The 26,817-nt window shown below is 40.2% G+C and overlaps 1 protein-coding gene across 1 annotated transcript; it reads left to right on the plus strand.

The window, feature by feature from the left end:
* The first annotated feature begins 224 nt into the window (after nt 1-224).
* Nucleotides 225-11,958, plus strand: nabp1a (nucleic acid binding protein 1a). The gene is made up of 6 exons (XM_060827387.1): nt 225-891; nt 1,233-1,371; nt 8,009-8,080; nt 10,210-10,294; nt 10,459-10,525; nt 11,463-11,958. Exons 1-6 carry the CDS (start codon nt 801-803, stop codon nt 11,666-11,668), a joined length of 660 nt encoding a protein of 219 aa, XP_060683370.1. The 5' UTR covers nt 225-800; the 3' UTR covers nt 11,669-11,958.
* Nucleotides 11,959-26,817: the final 14,859 nt, after the last annotated feature.

Genomic DNA, 26,817 nt, shown 5'->3' on the forward strand with positions numbered 1-26,817 from the left:
ATTGTTTTTTCCGATTGAAAAACAGTTTTTAAAAACCCCACAAGCAGTGGAGTTGAACCCAGCCCAAAGTTAGAAGGGGCGAAATAACCGAATAGCGTTACTCGCCCCTCCTTCTCCAACGGTTCCTGCGTCACGTAGCGACAGGAACGTTTCACGACTGCCGTAAATGCACCGGCGCTCTATAAAAGGCGCTGGCAGCGCACGTTTGCGTCGAGTGGGCTTTTGTGTGAGAGTTGTGGAGTAGTCTGAGTTGTTGGGTAGTGGGGGAAACGAAAGGCAGCTTATAGTCGGAGTAGGGCGAAGTCAGTAGCTTTTATCCCGGTCATATATTCTGATCACGGGGTTTAATCATGACTCGAGTCAGTTAATTAAAAAAAAAGTTGCTGCTAGCTCAGATGAGAGTTTAAAAGAGTGTATGTATGTTCCTGTCTGTGAGCCAGAGTTTGCTTATCACTGCAACAAAAAAAATAGCGTGGGAGTGATTGGGGGAGGAAGAGCAGGAGTGAGAGCTGAACTGTTTTCTCTTTGATTTTAAAATTTAAATCCCTGATTTTTCGGTACTTACTGGCTTTTTGAATCAGTAGGAAGCATTAACTAGAATTGTCACCAAAGGGACTTGTAATCTGCGGAAGTTGCAATTTTTTCTCTTCGCCCTCTCTTTCCCCGTGTGAGAGAAGCGGGGCAGTAAGCAGCCGCCTTCCCGCACACGGAGCCAGGACTCCAGCTAGCGAGGCTTTTTTTTTCCCCTCCCGAGTGATGCTTTGTGTTGCGTTGTGTGTCCGCAAATTTTCACAATCACCATGAGCATGGCCAACGACACATACGCATTTGTAAAAGACATTAAACCAGGAATGAAAAATTTAAATGTCATCTTTATTGTTCTGGAAATAGGTAAGTTAGGTAGGGGCTCCAGCCCTGAAAAAAAGAAATAAGTTGCCATTTGATCGTTTAAATAATGACCAGACGGTCTATCTATTTAAGTTTACTAAAAACCCAATCACGCTGGAAGTATGATCATTGAGTCCTTTTGGAAAAAAAAAGGAAAGTGAATCAAGCCAGTTTTTTAAGTGTTAGCGAGGTACAGGTCAGCTTCCTATATCAAAGCGACGCCTCCAAATTTCTTTTATCTGTGAGTTTTATTTCTGGTGCAGTTAAGTGCATCCGCTTCTGGACAGCCTTGTGAATGTACGCTTCTGAAACTAATTATAGGTTTTTATTCACTCTCTGTGCAGGTCGCGTTACCAAAACTAAAGATGGACATGAAGTGAGGTCGTGCAAAGTAGCCGATAAAACTGGCAGCATCACAATTTCAGTGTGGGATGAGGTTGGAGGTCTAATTCAGCCCGGGGATATCATTCGCTTGACGAGAGGGTACGTCAATGTGGCCAAATGGCAGAACGTGTCCGAATGACACGGCATGCCAGTATCGTTAGATGTCTGTTTACAGTAAAAATATTAACCATTGCAAACTGGCAGGCGTTCAGTTACAATGGCAATTCGGGGGATGGGTAAAGAATGCTAATTTAAATTGCCACTGGGATTCTTGATGATCCTGCCAGGATAATTAAAGATGTTTCATTTGGACCTAGTAGGTGAGGTGTCAGTTTTCTGCCTGAATAACAAAACCTAAGAATATGACTCCCATGGTGCACGAAGTCCTTTGGAGATACTGGAGCCGAATCGACTCCTGTAAAATAAGCTTAGTGATATGAAGTTTTTCAAATGATTAAAATTTAACAATATGACATTAATTTGTACAACCTTAATAGAGATGTGTAATGATAACTTGATCCACTTAAATTATTAAGAATTTGCAACTGATCAATGCCAAATGTTGTTTTAGAATCTGTTTTGTGTAGATGTTAACCTGTCTTTAACTATGGCTAACTCATCACTATATGCAGTTCTGTTCCCCTCTGTTTCAGTTTTCAGCCATAAGTCACTCCCATGTTCTAATGTTGATATACTGTTAGTGGTTTTAATAACCATTCCTGATGAAGGGCTTATGCCCGAAATGTCGAATTTCCTGTTCCTTGGATGCTGCCTGACCTGCTGCGCTTTTCCAGCAACACATTTTCAGCAGTGGTTTTAATAAGTCAACTCTTGACTAGGTTGTCATACATCTTCCCACTGAATAATGGGGACATTTTAGGAGCTGAACTGAGGCTTGAAATACCATGTCATGTGGTGTTCTCTTCAGAGCTGTCTTCATCTTTGCCCCTTTGACTGCTTCAACAATTATGACTTTATATGGCTCATTTTTAAAATTGTAATTAACTCCCACAAGGTACTTCAAAGGAGCATGACACTACCACACAGTGAGAGAGATTTGATGTTAAAAAATAAGTGGTCCAGAAGTAATTTTTAGTGTCTTAAAGGACAATAGTAAGAGAATTCTTGAGGCTAGGACCTTAGTAACTGGAGGTTTGTTGACTTTGGTGTGGTCACGCATGCATGAGGGACTAGAATCAGGATTGTGCATATCATAGAGGCTTGAAGATTAAATAGCAAACATTGAAGGTGTTTAGGGTTTCTAAAACAGTATGAGAATTTAAAAAAAAGACTTTGCTTGACTAATGTAGGTCTCTGAACCTGGTGGATGGGGAAACTGGACTTCCTGAGAGTTAGGATGTGAGCAGCAGTTTAGATGGTGTCCAGTTTACATGGTAGAAAGAGGGACATCAGTCAGGGATGCATTGGAGTAGACAAAGAAATAGGTTTGTTTTGAAGAAAATCTCATGAGTACTGGATGCCGTTGAAACAGTTGAGGTGACCAAGCAAAGCTGGGTGCCATCAGAGCATGTCTGAAAGTTAATGCTATGTTTTGGGGTGATGTTCCTATGGGGTAGCATGTAGATGAGCAATAAGGAACCCAGGATAGATTTTGGATGTGTTTTGGTTGGGGAGGGGGTTAGACAGGTTGGTAACATGCCATTGTAAATTATTCTCTGGCTAAGATTCTAAGATTGACTCCAGGTTAGAACAACCCTACCCAGCTAGCTGTCAGGGAGAGGATTTGAGGAGGTCGATGTGGCCACCATCGGTCAAAAGCTGTCAAACTCAAGGATGAAGTGACAAGGTTTTTCCCTCCTTCATCCTTAGGATATAATTTCTGACTTTATTGGTCTGAGTCACCTTAGTACAAGAGCAGGAATGGAAACAGGATTGATGGAGTTGTACATGGGCTTCCAAGAATGATAGAAAGGTATCTGGGAGGTGAACATGCATTAAAAGACATTGAAGAAGAGAATGAGATGATGATGAGATATAGTTTGCCAGGATGGTAGGGTTGAGGTTGGTTTTCTTTTGTTTTGGAGAGGGGTAATGAGTCTGAGGACTGGCGCAAATCTTCCCTTTTGAGTTCTTGTGCACCTTTTGGCTGTACTAAGTCCTTGCAAGTTGGCTGCTGTCTGATACACTTCAATGTATAATATATTGCTTGCAGTCTCATGTCCACTTTCTTTGTGTAATTTGTTAACCTTGGTAACCTCCATCCTATGACTTTATTCTCTCCCTGTTCCATCTGTAAATGCCTGATTCTTACATTCCTACATATCCCACTGTAAATATTATGTCTTCAAATCAAAGCTATTGTTGTTTCATTACCACCTTTTGGTATTCTGCTAAGCATCTGAATTTATGCTGCTCTTGAAATTATGAACATGAAGTTTCTTGTTTATTGATCTTGTAACTTTTAATTTCTGCCACTAACCTTTGATTGAAGGCCAGATCTTGCTGGAGTGAGGAACCTTCGCCATCATTCAGCTCAAGATACTAAAGTTCAAGCTGACAACAGAATGGCGACAGCAACTAGGATCTGAGTGTATGATGGGACCAAACGACTATCTCTTCAATAATTGAGAAAAAGACACTAGTAATAAATGGAGGGTGAATTAATTAAACTGGGGGCAGAATGAGCAAAGGGTCGAAAGATGAGATTGAGATACTCTTAAGTTTGAGAATTTTCTGCATGGGGCAAAATTACACTCAACTATTGCAGTTTATTTTCTGAACTGGAGTTGGTTGGAATTACTGTGCAGTTAAAAGATGTTTCTGCTAAATACCACTTAATTTGCTGGAGTTGCACAAAGTTCCAAAAATAATAATATGAAGGGTAAAGCTATGATGCTGTTTGTGTGAAGGACACAATGAAAAAAACCAAGCCAACCAATAATCTTGTAGCCACTTGTAATTTTGCCTGGACCATTTGCCCATTTTTCCAATGATACTGGTGAACTGAGCATTATCTTTCCAGCAAGATGTGAGCTGTAACTTCTGCTATGCTACTTCGTGCATCAAATTCTGGGTATGATAGTAGCCAACCAGTTTTCACTCTTCCCTTTTTGATATTTAAACTATGGCATGTGTCTTCTGTTTTGTTACAGATCCACTTCTGCTGTCTCCTTGCATTCCACTACCATTGCACTTCACCCATTGTATCTTTCACACTAAGTTTTAAGATCCTCCGCCTTCCCAGCTCCTGCTGAATGTTTTTGTATTGCTGCTTCCTATAACACTCCTGTCCTGCTCCAGGGTCTGATTATCCTACAAAAGTTTTTTTTTAATGGATTGATTGAAAGATGGTATACGTTTCAAGCTGAATGGGGGTTCAGCATTGTGCTAAATTGAACTTGACTAAATTCATGTTTGACTTCACACAACGTTAATCTTTATTTCCCTGAGGTTGTCCATATGCGGTATACTGAACTTTAGCTGAGATCTGATCATTTGCCTGGCTGAACATTGAAATTGTGACTATATTTCACAGACATTTGTATTTTTTGTTTTTTTTAAAAAACATTGTAGATAAATGAATTCTGTTCAGACCCAGGATCCATATGTGAAGGACAATGTCAAATATCTACATCATCCTTAACCTAAACTTATTACAAGCCCACTTTTAAAACTGAGGCATTTCTTACAGTTAAAACCAGATTGAATGGAAGAAGCACCTTATGTTTGGCTACAGATACAGGAACCTCAGGGGCTCAGGGTACATTATTTGCAATTTGTCACTGGATTTATTGTTCAAGAAATCAAAGCACCTGAAGCCCTTTCTGAATTAATAAATGCTGGAGTATAAATCTGTTCTATTCCAAGCAGATTTTCTGAAAATTCTGTAATATATTCAAACCACAGCCTCGTGTTTATGCTTTTAAACACTTTGCCAAATCACTGAAGCAAAAACATTTCTAAAGTTGATTTTTGCACTGTCTGGTTCATTTCCAACACTGGATGTTTCCAGGACAAATTTATTCCAGCTTAGTTAAATGACTAACCATCAAACAAGCATTTGTCATGGTTTTGTTTTGACTTCAGCATGAAAATTGTATTTCTCAGTAAGTTTCCTTGTTGTTATAGTACAAAATAATGGCAGATGAGTTTACACACTTCAAGCTGTTTGTATAAAGCTAAACGCTCCAGTGCTATTTGAGCAATATTGAGGCCCAATACGTATATATGATGGTTTAATTCAGTTATCCACTTTATAAAAATGATGCAAAAGCTCAGTGTAGAAGCAAAATTATCCTTGATGTTTCTGTCTGACGCTGTATATGCACGAGCTGTACTTCTGTAGCATCTACATATTTTCCATCCTTCATAGGCAGTTTACCTTAAGACAGTTATGGTGAGAACATGCCTGTCATTTACTAAGCAGCTTTAAATCTGCTGCACGACGCTCAGTTTGTTTTTCACTGTGCAATGAATTTGACATGTTGCAAACCAGTGGGGCCCATGTCAGCACTACAGTTTGTTCAACTGTATTAATCTTGAAATGGTGTGCAGCATTTATTTTTCTTCTGCTTTCGCTCTTAACATGAATGGGAAGGCCAAGCCTCTTAGCATGAGGCAAGATATATGGGCGAAAGCAGGAAATGATTCTTGACGTCACTTGGTGAGTGTGTGGTTTAAACACATCTGTTAACACGTCAGTTTCCTATTTTGCTGCCTTCTCATAGCAACTTCTTGCTGACTTTTTTTTCCGCAATTTTTCTAGTCAAGAAAAGAAATCTTGTGCAAAAGGATGATTAACTTCTGATTTCTCTAGATTTAAGTTAAACTAAGTTCTGGTCAATTTTATTTTCAAATGACTAACTCCATTTTTAGATTTTGCTGGCAGTTATACTTGTGGGAAAAGGGGAATTTAATTGTGCTTGTCAAAAAAAAAACTTGTCTAAAAATACACAGCAGTCATACAAACATTACTTCAAAAGTGGGCAAGGATCAGTTCTGTGATTTATCACTGATCTTAAAAAAAAATGTTTGACCCCCTTCAGCAGCTGAAGGGTGACTGTATACCTCATAATTTTGAAAGAGTTTATGGTCTAATTGTAATGAAATGAACTTTGGGTTTAGCAGAGAATGAAGTATCTGATTTATACGTAACAATATTATATATCAAAACAGAACTAAAGTAGTAGATTTTGTGTAATTGTACCATATGTACACTTTGATTTGGAATTTTGAATGGTTCTAGAATGACTTGAGTTTAATTACTTGGTTAGATGCGGAAGTATAGGCGCTATAGTTGGTCCCTGATACTTGATCAAATTTCTCTTGGTCGTTAGTTTACAATCATGTCAATTTCTAGATCACTGGCAGATGGTAAGGTTGTTCTTCTATGATGCAAAATTCTCAACTGCTGAAACCAGCAACTAACCTGATGGCTAGGCAGTTTTAAATATAAAGCGTCACCAGTCTAAAAAATGAAAGGCATCTCCATGGAAAACAAAAGCATCCTTGAAGGTGAAGGGAGCATCTGGCCTGTTCTGCAAATTAACATGTAATGGAATTATGGATCTATATTACCTTGATTAAGACAGAATTCATGAAATATAACCAGTTACTATGCGGCCCAATTTTCCATATTCTGGTGCTGGTTACTTGAGTAGAACTTACTCGCTCAACATTTTATTTGATGTGTTGATTTTCAGTCCCTTTTAAATCTTCCACAAGTAGCTTGAGAAAGTACTCTGTTGCCTAAACCACTGGCAACAAACCATCCTGTTTATTTTTGGCATCCACTGTCATCAAGAGGCAATTAATGGTGTTTTTGTTATAATCAGTGTAGACTGCTTATATGTTGTACAAAGAGCCATTTCCTCCAACCAAGTCATCCTTTTCTGTCTGCCCAGCCCAAAAATAATCAATTTGAAATCAGTGTATTAACTGGTAATTGTAGACCGTTTTCTGATTATTTTCCAATGCAGTGCTTTTTTTTGTTAACTTGTATTTATTGCGATTGGGGAAACTTCTCTCAACTGACAGAAGTTATTATGCACATACACAAATGTAAACCAGCTTTTAAATGCTGGATATAAAACCAAAATATGGTTAAGATGTATGATATTAGAACATTCTAACAATATTGAGACTTCATTGAAAATGGAGATGTGGTTGACAGCTGCGCCATTTCCTGAGTGACTCAATTTTTCAAATTTCCTGTCTATGGAGGATCTACTGAGCTTTATAATTGAAATTACAGGCTACTAAGTATCTGCTAATGGAGCAGATGCAAAAAGGCTGAATGGTCTACTATTTTCAAAATCTGTTTTTACATGTTTCTGTGCCATTTTAAAGCATTAATGAAAAGTTACAATTCAACTCCTAAAAGTTGGAGCTGGAAGAACAAACTAATTTTAGATACCTCTATTCTGGGGTAGAGTTTGTCATAACTATTTGGTTGAAGCTTTCATTCTTGAAGGGAATGGCAAAAAGATTAGGCCTTTTCTAGCATTGATGGTTATTTTACTTGAGTACATGTGACAATAAAATCTAAATTTGTCTTTGGACTAGACGTTTCTGCCATCCTGTGGCAGGAGGTGGTAATGGTATTTACTTTGCAAGTTGTAGTGGAAGATGCGCTATTAAGTTACTGGACTCATTGCAGAGCCTCTTTGTTTAGTAATGTGCTCCTAAGATTTTTCCTCTTGCATTTTGTACAGTATTTGAATTATTTTACAATTTTTAATTCACTGATTTTTCTCCATGACCTTTGTTTGCTCAGCTATGCTTCAATGTGGAAAAACTGCCTAACACTCTATACCGGGAGAGGTGGCGATCTTCAAAAAATAGGAGAGTAAGTATGACTGGGTGACATCAAGAATTCCCAGGAAACTAGTTGTGTTCAAGTTCATTCTTGTAAACTGTCAGACTGACTTCATTCATTATAGCTCTTGTGCATGTACCTGTGGGGCTGTACCCAATAGCATTGGTGCCTTCAGGTAAGCAGAGAACTGGAATGTGAAATTTCAGACTCTGCTTTCTTTTAATAATTGTTTCTGCATTTGTTCCCCCAGTCTTTCTACTGGTGGATATTTTAGTCTCAACAGGACTAAAATAAAAGCTTAATTGCTAAGTTGAGCTTGCTACCGCTTTCTACAGAGATTTAAGCACAATTCTAATAGAACAAAAATAACAGCAAGAGAAAATGCTCCTTCCCAAATCTTGTACTCCATAAATGAAGTCACTGATTCAGGCTTGGCTTGCGCACAGTGTATTCTACAATAACCTTTTGAGTTTCCTATTGTTTAATCTGACTTAACACAACCTTGTGTATTTTTGGTGATGTAGAATCCACAACTCTACAGAATTCCAAGATTTTCAGTGCTCAGAAATTTCTCTATTAGCACACCAGTTTCTTCAAAGACTATAGATGAGCAGAGTCAAATCAATGGATAGAGTGTAATTTAATGTTCAAGTCATAGGTTTCTATTCTCTACACCAGCTGAGTCAGACATGGTTTTGGTGGTGCCTGACTTCTCTAAAACAGCATGGCATATTGGTTTGAATGATTGTCAGGGATCTGCCTTTGGGCAGAGAACTTGATATTGCATCAGTCACATTTGTGCATGTACTTCATTTCTATATCAACTTTTTGCAGACTCTACATTTTCCTCAACTTATTTTCTATGCATCTTAATGTCAGTAGATTTGACCACAATACAGTCAGTCCTTTCATCCAGTGCATTAATATAGTTTGTAAATACTTGTGGCCTGAACATCCTTCCCTGTGCAGTAACATTTTTCAGAATTATTTTGGTTGACCCATTCTCTATCCATGCTTGTATTACCCACCCCTTTACCATGAAGTCTTCAATTGTGTGGTAATGTTTCTGTTGAGTAACTTAAATGCTGTTTTATGTCAGTATCTTAGTCAGTATAAAACATTTGGGGCTTTAATTGCTTTGGTTTTTCATTTATTCTCGTTAAAGGTAACTGGTTTGACTTTCTGCTCCAAAATGTACATCTCATTTTTGGAGTTGTGGGAAAGACAATGGGCAAGACTAGTTTAACATCAAATAACTAGGAATCTTTGATTAGTTTTGGGATCACATTGCATGATTCACAATGCAGAACCTGAACTAATAGCCTTACCACTAATCTGTCAAGGGGGCTATTTTGATGTATTCTCCACAGTGGAACATTAGTTGCAAAAATATTGATAATGAAGTCTCAAATTCTATTCTTTTGTATGAATGTTTTCATGGTATTTCTGGACTGCAAAAGATGTATTATTGCTGACATAACCATTTGAATCTCCATATAACATTCATTACTTGTATAATATGTAACCTGTATAACATTGTGCTTGCTCGCAATGTCTGTTAGTAAATTTTAGGGTGGGGATGAGAAGGTAGATGTGGGACTAAATTATTGAGAAGCAGGTGGTGATTGATGCAGATCTGGCTGTTTTGCTCCAAACATCTCTAACCCAATACAAATTGCTGGGCAAACACAGCAGCATTTGAGAAAGTGGGTTTGAAATATTAATTTTACTTTCTCTTCTCAGATGCTGTCAGACCAGCTGGGTTTCCCCAGCAGTTTCTGCTTTTGTTTAAGATTGTCAGTATCGGTCGATCTTTTTACTAGTGCCTGAAGTGACACTTAGCCACTTTTGTAACCTGTTTCTGGCCATGCAAGTCTCCTGAAGTGTGCATTTAGGGTTGTAGGGAAATGTGGTACGGCTGAAGAGACTGTGTACTACTACTTTGTGCCAATACTGTTCTGATTATGTTTAACAGTAACCTAAAGATATTTCCTTCATTTCCTTTTTGGTCAGTACATCAGCTGATGGTAGCTGAAAGCAGGGCAGTTATTTTTCAACTCTGTAGATCCTCCATTTTGCAGCCCCTCATCCGATGTTGCAACTAATTTCAAATTTTTGCTGAGTGTAATATTTTAATGTTTTCTTTACTTTGCTGTCAGGTTTTGTATGGTATATTCAGAAGTACCCAACTTTAGTGAACCAAATCCAGAATACCTCAACCAGCTGAACCAAACAAACAAAGTTGTAAGTGGCATTAGGATTGTTGAAAGCATGTTTTGTTGGTATTACGATGGTTTTTAAAAAATCAATATGCTCTATTTTGTGTAACTTTTTTTTACTGCAGAGTCTTATTTCTCACTGTCTGTGATTACTATTCTTTCTTTTTAAATTTTAAATGGTTTACCAAGGCACAAAGTGAACATAGAAACAATTCTCCTCCTAGTCAGCTGGCTACAAATGGACAGATGCAAGCAGGTAAGCTTGGAATGCAGATCACTCTGCAGTAAGATAGATGTGCTTGTGGATGATCACTGCAGTGTCTGCTTGTTCTTCTGTACTCTCCATTTTAACTCATCATATACCTTGTATTCTAATCATTCATTGCCTTTTAATTTTATCAACTGGTCTGCAGAAAACTTTCACCTTTTACTAAACTCGTTCTGAAAATATTTATCCTTGCTAACACTAACGAAAAATATTTCTAATTTTAATGTTTTACTGATGCCCTACTAAATAGTCGTAGGGATGTATAGCATGGAAACAGACCCTTTGGTCCAACTTGTCCATACTGATCAGGTATCCCAACTCAATCTAGTCCCACCTGCCAGCACCTGGCCCATATCCCTCCCAACCCTTTCTATTCATACCGATCCAGATGCCTCTTAAATGTTGCAATTGTTCTTGCTGTAGACTTGTAAATAATTACAGCAAAACTTTCTTACCTTGTAATGCATTCCACTTGCAATATACCATCTGAGTATTGTTATTTTTGATTCAAAATTCCAAATTTACTCTGAATTCTAATATTTAATGACTTGTTTTTTTAATGCTTTTTCTTTCCTACCAAAATGGATGATTTCGGTTCCCTAATATTTTCTGCATCACCCATCTGCTACCTCCAATCTTGAAGAACAACTTATTGAATACCTTCTGAAAGTTTATGTCCTGCATGTGCTTTTTGCCGTATATCCTGATAATTACATCCTCAAAATAACTGATCTATCAAGCAAGATTTCCTTTCATTAGTGACTGTCTAGACATTTACTCTCTACCACCAAAGTGTGTTGCTGCTATTTCTTGAACATATGTTTGATTTGAAAGTCTACTTAATGTTCAAATGTGTTTAATATGTAGCATTTTTCACAATATAAACATTAATGTCAAGGATTTTGTTAATCATTTTTTTGTTTAGGAAATGGCTCACAATGTGGGCCATTGCAAGGGGGACTTCCCCCATCAAGCAATAACCATCAACATCAGAACCCTAACTTTGTAGGTGGTGGAAGACCCAATGGACGGGGACCAATAAGTCAGCCACCGATGACTCTAGCACAAGGATCTGCAGCAGTGACCACTGTTAGCAATGGAAGAGACCCACGTAGAGCATTCAAAAGATGATGTGCCAAATGTATATATCGGCCTTGTTCAAACCTGCACCCTACTTGAACCCACTCGATGCACTTTTATTTTTACATAACTGAGTTTGTATGTTTTGTTTTAATCCTCTTTAAGATGGGATTTTGAACTGTAAAACATTGGCTCAATAGTTGAGGTGACTTGCAGTGTTCAAGCTGCACAAACTTATTTTGAGCTGAAATGAGTTGTGAAAGTAGAGGTGATTGTGTTGAGAGCAGTGGGGGAAAAGAAATTAGGTAAAATGTCAATAAAATTCCATTAAATTACTGATAGCATGTAGTGAAAGGCATTCTGTCACCTTACTATCATTGAGCGTGTTCAGTTGAATCTTGTTCATGTATTCTGTGCTAAATTTACAAAGGAGCTATCTCTCCAACTGGCTTATCATAGTGCAGGAAATTGATGTTATGCTCCAGTGAGCTTTTTTTAAAAAAAAGCTGTTTTCCATTTAAAATTAACTTCCAAAGCTAAGAACTTGGGTTTCATATATAGTCTCATCCCCAGCCAGAGTAGCAGTCTGACTATCTAATGGCTTGGTTCTGTGGCTTGAAGGGAGGGTAAAATAACAGCTTGCTTCCTTCAGGCTGCTGAGCAGTGACTTGCTGGAGGAGAGCAGGATGGAGAGTTGGAATATTCTATCTAATCATGCTTTACTGTTGAATAGTTTGCTGCTAAATGAAGAAATATCACTAAGAACACAAGATGGCTGGCATCTGTTAGTATATCTGTCTTCAATCCCTCTTAATGTTGGAAGATTCTGAGGAAATGCCATTGAATTCTTTAAAAGCCATAGGTCAAATCACATGCAGAAGTAGTCTGTAATTGCACTTATATTGGGCATCAGTTGTTGCATTGACACCATGCAGTTTAACATTGCATCAGAGCTGACAGTAAGGTTGTCACTACTGTTGCTACAGAAATGTTTACTATTTATAAATGTATAACGGGTTTAGGTCAGATTTTAACATGTCTGCTAACATGCTAGTTTTAATGAGCACATATACCATTGTGAATTTTAATATCTTAAACCTTAATGTGTAAGTTTGTGATTTTATTTCTTGCTTCCAGCCTGTGTTCTGTGCAATTTTAAACTATGATCTAGGCCTAACTTTAGATACATAATTACACCATTGCTGCTGTGCTTCCCCCATTTAAAGAGGGGTGGGGAAGTCATTCCACTGCCTGAGCCTGCAGTTCCATCTGTGGGACTTGGATTATGTGAATTAGCTACCACACTTGCTCATTGGGGTGGTGACAACAATTCAGTAGTTCAGTGGTGGCCTAAAGAGAGAAATGGTACTGTGCAATTTAAGTTTTCTTTTGCACCTATGTGCACAAAGGTATACAGCAAACCTAAAGTGTTTTATTTGTCCATCTGTACTTTTGGGTGGATAAGTTTTTTTCACTCCATGCTTTTAATGCTGTCCTAGTCCCCTTAAATTTAAATCAATACCAAATGGCTATATTTAAATCTATTAAAGGGAATTGTAGATTGGTTATTACAGGTCATGTGATCTGTTCAAGCCAGTGGCTAATTGAAAATTAGAAAAAAGCATTTTAAACTTTTGTTTATTGCAATTCACTAAGTTTAAGGAAATCTGTATGATGAGCAAAATTTGAGCAATTGCTACTGAATTTCTGCAGTAATCAGAAGTAGCAACAATATTACAATTCTTTCTGAAGAACCAGCATGTTTGACCAGAGGAAAGATGGGGAGGTTGGTTGGATGATGTGTGCTATTAGCTTTCTACCCCATACTCTTCCTTGTTCCTGATTTCTGTCTCACCACAAGCAACCTCCTATCTTCAATATAGTGGTTTAGTCATTCTAAATTGGAGATCTAACCATTTGCTGAGGCATCTGAATGAAATCTTTAGTTTGAAAACTTGTAATATTTTCCAAATCAGCTGGTTAGCAAATAGCAGCAGTTCTTTCCTCTGGTCAAATTATTATCCCTGATACCGCTGCCTTTCATCCTATTAGTTTTCTTTCCTGGCCCCTCGGTCTAGTACCAGCTCTGTTCTACATACAGTCAACTTCCATCAGGGCTATTAGATTCTGCACAATAGTACATTAGTTACTTTTTGTAATTGGCCTGGTCTTCCTAGAGCTCTCTGAACTTTGAGATCAAGGCTTGAGCCTTTCTTTTAACGTATCTCTCTAGCTCACTATAAAAGAGCTGCAAGCTTTCACTTTTGATTGTTTATAAGGTATTTTTGCTAGCAGTTAACTTTTTTAAAAAAAAGCCTTGACTTTATATGTACAATACAAATGGACTTGCTTCTATGCCTAGGTGTAACTGATGCATAGCCTTAGGAAGACTAGTATAATGGGTCAAGAGCACTTCATGATGGGATGGGATGAGATATATATAGCAGGAGTGTTTGTCAATGCAAACTGCTGTATTTTGTTTTCAGCTGATGTATCGAAATAGTTTTCTTAATTGGCTCTGCGTTTTTTTTTAAAAAACTTGCTCCTTGACGTTTATTCCCCCTTTGTTTTATGGGTGAGGGTTGCTGCCATTAGAAACGTTGAAATGTGCCTAGTACTATTTTTTGTTTCTGTATATAAATGGTCTTTAGGAGGTGTATTATGCTCCATTCCTAGCTGAGGATCTTTGGTACTTACCTGGAAGTTTCAATATTTCTAACGCTTTACTAGTAAGAAATCTGCTGCCAGTTGACTACTTCGGCTGTATTTGCTGTTGACAGTACAGTGGCCCTCGGAGGGCCGTAAGTATATGCTTGTCGGTAAATGAATCTTGAAAGGGTGCCGCTGGTTACTACCAAATGTTTCTCTTTCGTATTCTTGTGAATTTATAAACGTGCATCATTTGTTTAAACACTCCCCGCCCCTTCTGCACCATAATGATTTACTGAGGAATAGATTTTCCTTGTCAGTTTTGGGAAATTTTATAACAACCATGAGTGCGCAATAGTTGGAAGCTCCCTGACCTGCACATTCAATAAAGTTATCTGAAATAGCACGAACGCGCGTTAGCGTCGAGTTGAGGGGGTTAAACGTTGCCAGTTGTCGCCGGCAGCTGGCGCTATTCTGGTTAACAAATATTAAACGTTAATCTTTCCATTAACACAGTCACAGAGCCATAGAGCACAACGAGTCGGCGTTGGTGGTAGAATTTGCGGTGTATGTTTGAGAGCTTACCAATTTTTGCCAATACCGCAGGCGATGCGGCAAAGAAAACTGAACTCCTGAAACACATTACACACTCTCCATATCACTGCTTGATTAAAGGATGACAGTCTCCTCGTGTCTACTCCTTAACGTTTTCTCCTGGAATATTTTAATGAATGTTTTCATTTTTTACAGTTGGGCTTGTCATTAAAATTTGCCATGGGGAAATAATGCTTTCAAGTACGAGCCATAATGCGTCCAAAATATTTTGATCGATTCTGGGTGAAAAATGCCTTTTCCAACATGGGTATTGACTCAAATACCCAAAGTCGCGGCCGCCCACCCTTTACTGTCATTTGATGCCTTCGAGGAGAGACCGCTCTATAGGCCAGATTCGTTAGCAATTTTTTTCGTTTTCCCCGTTTTGTTTTAAACGTAATATAATCCAGGTCTTTGCACTCGGATTTATAGTGTGTCTCTAATAAAATGCCTCAGCGCTGTTCACCTGAAGAGTTTCATATAGAGTTTGGCACGAAGTCCTACAAGGTGGTATTAAGGTAGAGTGGCAAATGCTAAATAAAGACACGTCAAGTCTTACAAAGGAACGGGCTAGAGAATGGAGGGAGGGAATCCAGATGTTATGCTTTAAGACGGCTGCTCTCCTATGAGCGAGCTGCAGTGAACAGCGAGGCTGTGCAGTCCACTAGCATTGCAGGATTGTAAGGCTCGAAACAATGGCAGAGATGGAGGCGTGAAGCCATAAATGTATAAGTCACACGTTCCATCTCGTCTTTAGGGCTCGCCGCTGAGATTTCAATGTTTTGAACTTTGCATTGTATCCAGTAAGTGGCACGTTTCTTAAACCTGAGACTGAAATGGGGTCACAATAGGAAAGATTAAGAAACAATCTTCCACCTTCTTCCCTGATCCTTTTCTACACTCCCCTGCGCCTCTCGCTTGAAAATATTGAACTTCAATTGTATTGAAAAGGCAGGACGCTAAGGTTGGAATGGGAAGGGTACCGCTTGTGATTTGAAGTACTATTGTCCTTGAATGGGAATAAACCCTTCAGCATTGGCGATTAACTCTACAATTTTCTTCCAAGCTTTATCAGGTAGGAGTATCCAGCATTTAAAAAAATGAAATAATTAATAAACTAATATGGGGAGAAGAAATGAACACAATACCTGTCACTGGGGGAAAAAAACCCTGAGGAAACTGATGGAGCTCAAGGCCTTAAGACCTAATGGATCGTAGGAGGGTAAGGGAAGTAGTTACCGAGGTTATGGAGACACTGGTAGTAATCTCCCAAGAATCCTTAAGGCTCTATTGATAGGTTGTAGAATATTGGAAAACTGTTACTATGACATGTTTATTCACAAAGGGAGCCAGAAACCGTTTCTGTAATTGAGAAAATTGTTAAGAGTCCGCAGAACATTTAGAAATACGTAACATGATGAAGTAAAGTCAGCACAGCTTCACGAAGGAGAAATGTCTGATAGATTCATTTTGTTTTAAAGAGATGGCAGGCAGGTTAAAGGAAGCCCTGTAGCTGTAATCTCTTTGGAATTCCAAAAGGTTTTCAATAAGGTACTGGATATAAGGTTACATCAGCAGCACTCATGGCATTGGGAGGTGGTATATCCACGTGAATTGAAGATTGGATAGCTAATAGAGAGTTGGGATATGGGAGATATTTTCAGGATAGCAACCTGTAACTCGTGGAGTGCCACAGGGATAAGTGCTGAGGCCACAATTATTTATGATACATATCAAGGTCTTGGATGACAGAAGTGAATTTACTGTTAGGGATAATACAAAAAAAAGGAGTGAACATGATAGAGAAGGATATAGACTGCTGATGTGAGTGGACAAAATCTTAGCAGATTAAATGTAATGTGGAAAAATGTGAGTTTTTTCCCCCCTTGGCAGGAAGAATAGAAGAGCTAATTATTCTTCAATTGTGAAATGCAACACAGAGGGATTTGGTGGGCCTTGTGCATGAATCACCAAAAGCGAACATTTAAGGTCAGTGACTAATAGGAAGGCAAATGGAGTATTGGCCTCTTTATTAAAAGGGGTGGAATATAAAAGTTGGGAGGTCTTAGTACAAATGTGCAAGTGACTAGGCGAAAGTGAGGACTGCAAATGCTGGAGATCAGAATCTGAGTGGTGCTGGAAAAGCACAGCAGGTCAGGCAGCATCCGAGGAGCAGGAAAATCGACGTTTCGGGCAAAAGCCTTTCATCAGGAATGTACTTTTCCAGCACCATTCTAATCTATACAAGCCACTAGTCAGGCCACACTTGGGATACCATGAGCAGTTTTGGTCTCCTTAGAAAATATGTAGTTGGAAACAGTCTAGCGAAAGTCCATGGGTATTGATGAATTTTGAAACATAAGATTCTGAAGGGTAAATGTGGGAAAGTTGTAAGAGTCAAGGACTGGAGTGCCTAATCTCAGTGAAGATGGGTAACCGCCTAAAGCAGAGATGAGGATTTTGTTTTCACTCTGAGGCAAGCGAGACTGCGGAACACTTTACCGCAGCGGGCTGTGGAGGCTGGGTCATTAAGTGCATTGAAAAAATAGCCCCGAAAACGATTTTAAAAAGCCCTCGAAGAAAAGCTCAATAGGCAACCTTAAACAAATCCAGATACAGGTTGGATGGCCAACGGTGGAGCAAATTTGAGGGGCTGAATGCTGTTATCTGTTAATATCAAACCACCTCTTGGTTAACCATGTTAATCCCATCTATGTAACCCTGCTTCTCAATCAGCGTTCGAAGTGTTGCCCATCTCCTCGCCTCACAGCGCCTCCCCACGAGCGCTAGATAAATGCGAGTTGTTTGGCGAAATGGTTTCATGTTATGTTACCCATTGGATCGCGACCTCACATGCATTGCAGGGAACTCACGAGTCCTGCTTTAAATTTCCTCCTGTACAGGGTTCATCTCGGTACGAGATTTCGGTTGTATTTCAAGACGGAGTTTATAGATACAGGAGGGTCTGTAAGGCTGGCTGCAGCGTCAAATCCCCTCTGTTCTGTCGCGTTTGTAAATCCAAGGAAACGCAGTGTGGACTGATAACTAGTAAGGTAATCAGGGTGCGTGCTCCAACTGAGATTAGAAATCTCTTGGAGGTCAGCAGGGAGCCGTGTGCTTGGAAAGTCATTCTGTCTCAACTTTTTTTGACAGATGGACTGGAAACATGATAATGTACAGGACAGGGAACATCAAGTCTGTCAATTTGCTGCTGTCGAGCCGTTGACAAGACTGAGGCAGCGCAGGGGGGTGCTTTGTATCCACAGGATTAATTTCAACAGCATCTGAGAAAATCATCTAAAAACAAATGGCACAGAAAGAAGCCACTCCGCTCATCCTGCAGCTTTTTTTTCTGTTGTTTTGTTTTCTTATTCTGTTGTTACGTGCAGGAAGAATGGAGGATGGATAATGTGGTGCCATTATTTAAGAAGGGTGGTAAGGAAAACTTTAGCCCGTTAGGCGTGACATCAGTGGTGGGTAAGTTGTTGGAGGGAATTTTGAGGAACGGGATTTACATGTATTTGGAAAGCGTGGACTGATTTGAAAGAGACATGGTTTTGTGCGTGGGAAATTGTGTCCCACTAACTTGATTGAACTTTTTTGAAGAAGTGACAAAGAATTATTGATGAAGGCAGAACAGTGGATGATGTCTATGTGGAATTAGTTGAAAACAGGACACCAGGTTATAGTCCAACAGGTTTATTTGAAAATACAAGCTTTCGGAGCGCTGCTCCTTCGCCAGGTAGCTGTATGGATTTCAGTAAGATATTTGACAAGGTTCTGGAAGCCTTATGCCCAAAACATCAATTCTCCTGCACCTGGGATGCTGCCTGACCTGCTGTGCTTTTTCAGTGTTCAGAGTGTGTTGCTGGAAAAGCACAGCTGGTCATGCAGCATCTGAGGAGCAGGAGAATCGATGTTTCCTGCATTAGCCCTTCATCAGGAATGAGACTTGTGGGTTGGGGGACTGTGAGATAAATGGGATTAACGTGGGGCTGGGAGGAAGGTAGCTGGGAAAGTGATAGGTGGATGAAGGTAGGGGAGAAGTTGATAGGTCAGAGGGGGCAGTGATGGATGGGTCTGGAGGGCGGGGCCGAGTCGAAGACTTGCAACTGGGATAATGTTGGGGGGGGGGGGGGGTAGAGAATGAGGAAGCTGTTGAAAACCACATTGATCCCGTCTAGTTGCAGGGTCCCAAGGCGTAGTATGAAGCATTCTTCCACCAGGCATCAGGTGGTAATGGTTTGGCGGTGGAGGAGGCCCAGGACCTGCATGTCTTTGACAGAGTGGGAGGGGGAATTGAAGTGTTCAGCCACAGGGCAGTGGGGTGGGTGGGTGAAGGTGTCCCAGAGATGTTCTCTGAAATGATCCACAAGGTAGTGTCCTGTCTCCCCGACGTAGAGGTGACCACATCAGGTGCAACGGATGCAGTAGATGTTCAGCCACGCAGTGGTGGGCTAGATGATTCAGCCAGGGGGCGGTGGTTTAGCCAAGAGTCGGTGGTTCAGCCGCAGGGCCATGGGCTTGATGGTTCAGCCAGGGGGCAGTGGGGTTGGTGGTTCAGCCAGGGGGCAGTGGGGTCAGTGGTTCAGCCAGGGGACGGTGGGGACGCTGGTTCAGCCAGGGGGTGGTGGGGACGCTGGTTCAGGTGGGGGGCGGTGGGGACGCTTAATGGTTTAGCCACGGGGCGGTAGAGTCGGTGGTTTAGTCATGGGGCGGTGGGGTCAGTGGTTTAGTCATGGGGTGGTGGGGTCAGTGGTTTAACCACGGGGCAGTGGGGTCACTGGTTCAGCCACGGGGCAGTGGGGTCGGTGTTTTAGCCATGGCATGGTGGGATCAGTGGTTCATCCACGGGGCAGTGGGGTCAGTGGTTCAGCCAGGGGGCGGTGGGGTCAGTGGTTTAGCCACACTTTTTCAATGCTACATGTTTTGACTCTTGACTCTCCAGCATCTCCAAGGTTCCACATGGTAGACTGGTTAGAAAAGTTAAATCACATGGAATCCAGGGACAGTTAGCCATTTGGATTCAAAATTGGTTTGAAGGTAGGAGACAGAGAGTGATGGTGGAGGGTTGTTTTTCAGACTAAGCTGATGACCAACAGTGTGCCACAAGGATTGGTATTAGTCCACTGCTTTTTGTCATTATATAAATGATGTGGGTGTGACCATAGTTGAATAGTTAGCAAGGTTTCATATGACACCAAAACTGGATGTGTAGTGGACAGTGAAAAAGGTTATCTCAGTGTATAATGGGACCTTGATCTGATGCCGATGGGTCAAGAAGTGACAAATTGAGTTTAATTCAGATAAATTTTAGGTGATGCATTTTGGTAAGATAGATCAGGCCAGGGCTTATACACTTAATGGTGGGGTCCTGGGGAATGTTGCCAAAGAGGTGCAGGTTCATTGTTCCTTGGAAATGGAGTTGCAGTTGACGGGGTCGTAAAGGAGGTGTTTGGTATGCTTACCTTTATTGAGTATAGGAGTTTGGATGTCAAGTTGCAGCTGTACAGTACATTGGTTATGCCAGTTTTGGAATACTGTGTTCAATTCCAGTCTTCCTGATATAGGAAAGATGTTAAACCTGAAAGGGTTCAGAAAAGATTTATAAGGATGTTGCTAGGGTTGAAGAGTTTGGGTCATAATGAAGGTTGTAAAGGCTGGGGCTGTTTTTCCTGGAGTATCAGAGGCTGTGGGGTGATCTTACAGAGATTTATGGAATTATGAGGGGTATGGATAGGGTAAATAGCTAAGGTCTTCTTCCGATGGTAGGGGTGTTCAAAGCTAGATGCCATTGGTTTCAGGTGAACGGAGAAAGATTTAGGAGGGACCTAAGGGGCAACTTGTTCACACAGAATGTGGTGTGTGTATGGAATGAACTGACAGAGGAAGAGGTGGGGCTGATACAATTACAACATTTAAAAGGCATGTGGATGGGTACATGAATAGGAAGCATACAGAAGGATATGGGCCAAGTGCTGTATCATCAATAGTTACAGGTGAGGTGCCAGAAGACTGGAGGTTGGCTAATGTGGTACTGTTATTTAAGAAAGGTGGTAAGGACAAGCCAGGGAACTATAGACTGGTGAGATTCTCATTTGCAGTGGGCAAGTTGTTGGAGGGAATCCTGAGGGACAGGATGTAAATGTATTTGGAAAGGCAAGGACTAATTAGGGATAGTCAACATGGCTTTATGCATGCGAAATCAGGTCTCATAAACTTAAGGTTGAGTTTTTTGAAGAAGTAACAAAGAGGATTGATGAGGGCAGAGTGATGGACATGACCTATATGGACTTCCATAAGGTGCACCGCAAGGTATCCCATGGGAGACTGATTAGCAAGGTGAGATCTCATGGAATACAGGAAGAACTAGCCATTTGGATACAGAACTGGCTCAAAGGTAGAAGACAGGGTGGTGGTAGAGGGTTGTTTTTCAGACTGGAGGTTTGTGACCAGTAGAGTGCACAAGGATCGGTGCTGGATCCACTACTTTTCATTATTTGCATAAATGATTTGGATGTGAGCATAAGAGGTATAGTTAATAAATTTGCAGATGACACCAAAATTGGAGATATAGTGGACAGCGAAGAAGGTTACCTCGGATTACAACGGGATCTTGATCAGATGGGCCAATGGGCTGAGGAGTGGCAGATGGAGTTTAATTTATATAAATGCGAGCTGTTGCATTTTGGGAAAGCAAATCTTAGCAGGTCTTATACACTTAGGTCCTCAGGAATGTGGCTGAACAAAGAGACCTTGGAGTGCAGGTTTGTAGCTCCTTGAAAGTAGAGTCACAGGTAGATAGGTTAGTGAAGAAGGCGTTTGGTATGTTTTCCTTTATTGGTCAGAGCATTGAGTATAGGAGTTGGGAGGTCATGTTTCAGTTGTGCAGGACGTTGGTTAGGTCACTTTTGGAACATTGTATGCAATTCTGGTATCCTTCCTATTGGAAGGATGTTGTGAAACTTGAAAGGGTTCAGGAAAGATTTATAAGGATGTTGCCAGGGTTGGAGGATTTGACCATAGAAAGCGACTGAATAGGCTGGGGCTGTTTTCCCTGGAGCATTGAAGGCTGAGGGGTGACCTTATAAAACCATGAGGGGCATGGATAGGATAAATGGATAAAATGTTTTCCCTGGGGTGGGGGAGTCCAGAACTAGAGGGCATAGGTTTAGGGTGAGAGGGGAAAATTACAAAATTGAATTGAATTGAATTTATTGTTGCATGTACCAAGACACAATGAAAAGCTTTGTCTTGCGAGCAATACAGACGGATCACAGAGCTAAGTAGCATAGGTAAACAGCAGCAAAACCAAAAAATTCAGAGTTTGTGAGTCCATTCAGTATTCGAACAACAGTAGGGTAGAAACTGTTACGAAACTGGCTGGTGCATGTGTTCAGGCTTCTTACCTTCTCCCCGTTGGTAGAGGTTTTGAAAAGCATTGCCAGGGTGGGATGGATCTTTGAGGATGCTGGCAGCCTTTCATTGACAGTGTGCCTGATAGATGGATTCTACAGATGAGAGGTTGGCCTTTGTGATTGTCTGGGCTGAGTTCACCATTCTGTAACCATCTCCGGTCTTGAATGGTACAGTTGCCATGTCAGGTAGTGATACATCCAGGCAGAATGCTCTTGATGGTGCACCTATAAAGGTTCACAAGGGTATTTGCCACTATGCCAAATTTCCTCAGCTCTCTGAGGAAAATCTACAGGTCAACTTTTTCACACAGAGGGTGGTGCCAATTGAATTGATGAAAACTGGTACAATTGCAACATTTAAAAGGCATCTGAATGGGTATATGAATTCGAAGAGTTTGCAGGAATATGGGCCAAGTGTTGGCAAATGGAATTAGATTAGATTGGGGATATCTGGTTGGCATGGATGAGTTGGACCGAATGATCTGTTTCCATGCTATACATCTGTATGACTATGACTCTAAATGTGAGTAGGTTGATGTAGGATATCTGATTGGCAAGGATGAGTTGGACTGAAGGGTCTGTTACATGCCATACAACTGTATGACTATGACTGTGTACTGTGTTGGAATTTATGATAGTGATAGTGACAACAGTTTGTGCTGGTTTTGAGTGCTTTGATCACATTGTGCAAATATATTGATGATTTTCTTGAACAAATTTTAGAATTAATAACTCACTGGCTGAAATTGTTAATGGTAGGGACCTGAAGTCATTGTACTTCCAATCAACCAAATTGATTGGCATCCTTTCCGACTTAATTCTTAAGGAAAAGAAGTTACTTGATTTTATTTGTTTCTTTTTCTCATTTGCTTTGTTTTCATTCACATTCATTTGAGCACATTAAAGCCACTGATCATTTTATTGTGAGCATTATCATTCAAGCCTCACATTTCATACCAAGACACAGTTATCTGATTTTTATATCCTACTGCAATCTTCAATATCTTCTTGTTGCTTTGGAATTTATCATAATTTTGAACTGGAATGTGTTTGAGTACCATCTGTACTAGACTTCCTAATAAAAATATAACATAGGAATAGAGATGCTTTTCTACTGGGAGATCCACAATTAAATAAAAACTTTGCAGCCGGTAATTATTTTGTCTTTCCATGAGGGTTCTGCAACTTTAGAACTCTACATCAGAAGGTTGTAGAACTGTGGTCTTTGAGCAGTTTAAAGGCAGATGTAGATAGATTCCTCTTAGTTGAGGGAATCAGGTCATCCGGGATATGGAATTTGAAATGCATACAGACCAGTGATTATTGTATTGAATGGCAGAAGAGGTCAGAAGGGCTGAATGCCAATTTTGTATGTCTGTAAGAGGACATCTTCTTTAATTTTTAATTTAAGTGGCAGACAGGAAACAAAGAGAAGTGGTGAATTTATTTGTCAGACTGGACGGGAATACTGCATGGGACAGTGTTCCCAGAAGTCGGTAATAGCACTGCTGTTTTTTGATACATTTTGGTGTGGAGTATCAGTAGTACCAGGAACCTGCTGATCTTCCTTTAATTTGATGGCAGATCCAGAGACAGCTAATTAGGAGATCATCTACAGAACTATGCTGAGTCATTCAAGTGAGTGTGTGTTTGGGAATTCCATTTAATTTCACATTATGATCCTGATGCCTGGGGAAAAAAAAATCAGCCCATAATTTCTTAAATCACTCCAGAACCTTATAACAACTGAGGGAAGTCTTTGGGTGTCACACCAGATGGCTCTCTTATACTGTCCTTTTGTCCTGCACTGACTTACAAAATCATAATTACCGATATGAACCTCTTTGGTTCTGAAAAACTAATTTTGTTTTTGTGTGGAGTTTCATTTCTTCAGGGAAAAAAAAGTAAAAATCATATTTTATCAAAACACAAACACTTTTAATATTAGTAAAGATTGTTTTGAAATATTTAAACTTATCTTAATTCAATATGTGTGCTCCAATCTTTATCAGGTTATAAATGTAATTTTTATAGCTGCTTCTTAATTTCTGCTTCATTATGAAAATTGTTCAATCTTATTGACTGATGACTTACCAGCTTCTTGTCCTATTGCTAGATGCCAGAGATCCCTTGTAGACAGCACTAAATTAAAACCTATGCTGATGAGGAAATCAACACTTTAAAGCCTGCTAAATCTTTCTGGATGGATTTTTTTTTTCCCAGGCTAGCGATGAGCTTATTCATATAATCTATTATCTCGGACCCATTCAATGCTGTGTGTTGCAATACAATTAAATTGTGAAGTTAGGTGCAAGTCTACTTTTTTTTCAGTACAATTGAATTGCACACAGTATTGATTCTGCAAAGCCATGCTGACTAGATTTCCAATACAAAACTAGTACACAATATCCCTCACTCTATCATTACTATCAAGGGGGTCATGATCTGTGAACCCACTTCCAGCACCTTCTGAGGCAGAGTTTTATGAGGAATGCAGAAGTACATGACAGCAGCAGCACTCCCTCTCTAAGGCAGCACATTCACAGCCCCTCTGATATTCCACGATCAGCAGAGACCTATCAATCATGGCATTGACTTCTGGAAGTTGCTGCCGTGCACTTCAGAGCCATTTCCTGATATCACCCGGAGTGAATTAAATTAATAAACAGTTGGATGCACTGGATATTGCAAAGGCTATGGACCTTGGCCACAATCCTGCAATAGTACTGATGACTTGTGTTCCACAGCTAGCCACAACAACTCAACAAGCATTACAACTTAACAAGTACTGTTATAATTCTTTTGACAGGACGTTTCAAATCTGCAGGCTCTACCACACAGAAGAACAAGGGCAGCTGTTGCATAGGAGCATCGCTACTTGCCATTCCTCTATAAAGCACGACCTTGATTTGGAACTATACTAATGTTCCTTCACTCTTCGTCGGTCAAAGTCCTGGAGCTTTCGAACATCATTGTGTTCGAACCTACATAGCTCACCCAACAACTCAGAATCAAGGGCATTTAGGGCTGACAATAAGTATTGCTGTAGTCAGAAATGTGCATCTAATGAATAATTTAAAAGGGAAGCCAACAACAACTTTTATTAACATTAAGTGTTTATCCCAACCCTTTCCTGTAATAAAGCATCATAGAACATATATATGACATAGAACAATACCCAGAAACAGGCTTTTTGACTCACCATGTCTACGCTGACCAGGACATCATTCTCAACTAAAGTCATAGAGTCATAGAGATGTACAGCTTGGAAACAGACCCTTTGGTCCAACCCATCCACGCCGACCAGATGTCCCAACCCAATCTAGTCCCACCTACCAGCACCCGGCCCATATCCCTCCAACCCTTCCTATTTATATACCCATCCAAATGCCTCTTAAGTGTTGCAATTGTACCAACCTCCACCACTTCCTCTGGCAGCTCAGATCCATATCCCCCTGTTCAATGCCTGTTCAAGTGTTTGTCTGAATTCCTCTTAAACTTTGCTTCATATCTGCTTCTACGAATTGGATGCAAAATTGGCTTGACAGTAGGAGACAGAGGGTGGTGGTGGAAGATTGTTTTTCAGACTGGAGGCCTGTGACCAGAGGTGTTCCACAGAGATCAGTACTGGGTCCACCTTTGTTTGTCATTTAAATAAACGTTGGATGAGAATATAGGAGGCATGGTTAATAAGTTTTCAGATGACACCAAAATTGATGGTGCAGTGGACAGTGAGGCAGGTTATCAAAGATTACAAAAAGAGCCTGATCAATTGTGTCAATGGGCTGAGGACTGGGAGATGTGGTTTAGTTTGGATAAATGCGGGGTACTGCATTTTGGTAAAACAACCAAATGCAGGATTTATACAGTTAATGATAGGGCCCTGGGTCATGTTGTAGAACAGAGAGACCTAGGGGTTCAGGTACATAATTCTTTGAAATTTGTGTTATAGATAGACAGGATGGTTAAGAAGGTGTTTAGCATGCTTGCCTTCATTGCTCAGACCTTTGAGTATAGGAGTTGGGACGTCATGTTGAAGTTGCACAGGATGTTGGTGAGGCCTCTTCTGGACAATTATGTGCAGTTCTGGTCACTCTGTTGTAGGAAGCACATAATTAAGTTGGAGAGGGTTCAGAAAAAATGACCAGTTTGTTGCTGAAATTGGAGGGTTTGTATTATGAAAGTAGGCTGGATAGGCTTGGACTTCTTTCACTGGAGGTTGAGGGCTGACCTTGTACAGGTTTATACAATCATAAGGGGCATATATAAGTTGAATAGCATTGTTCTTTTTCCCTGGGGGTGGGTGACATCAAAACTAGAGGTCATTTTCTTAGGTTGAAAGAAAAAAGTTTTAAAAAAGAACATGAGGGGTAACTTTTTTGTTACACAGAGAGAGCATTGTGTGTGGAATGAACTGCCAAAGAAAATGATAGATGCAGGCACAGTTATAATGTTTAAAATACATTATCCCCGAAGCATCACTCTCTTGCTCCTGTGATGTTGCTTGACATGCTGTGCTTTCTCCAGCGCCACGCTTTT

The sequence above is a fragment of the Hemiscyllium ocellatum genome, chromosome 7 (genome assembly GCF_020745735.1).
Source record: "Hemiscyllium ocellatum isolate sHemOce1 chromosome 7, sHemOce1.pat.X.cur, whole genome shotgun sequence".
Classification (NCBI taxonomy): domain Eukaryota; kingdom Metazoa; phylum Chordata; class Chondrichthyes; order Orectolobiformes; family Hemiscylliidae; genus Hemiscyllium; species Hemiscyllium ocellatum.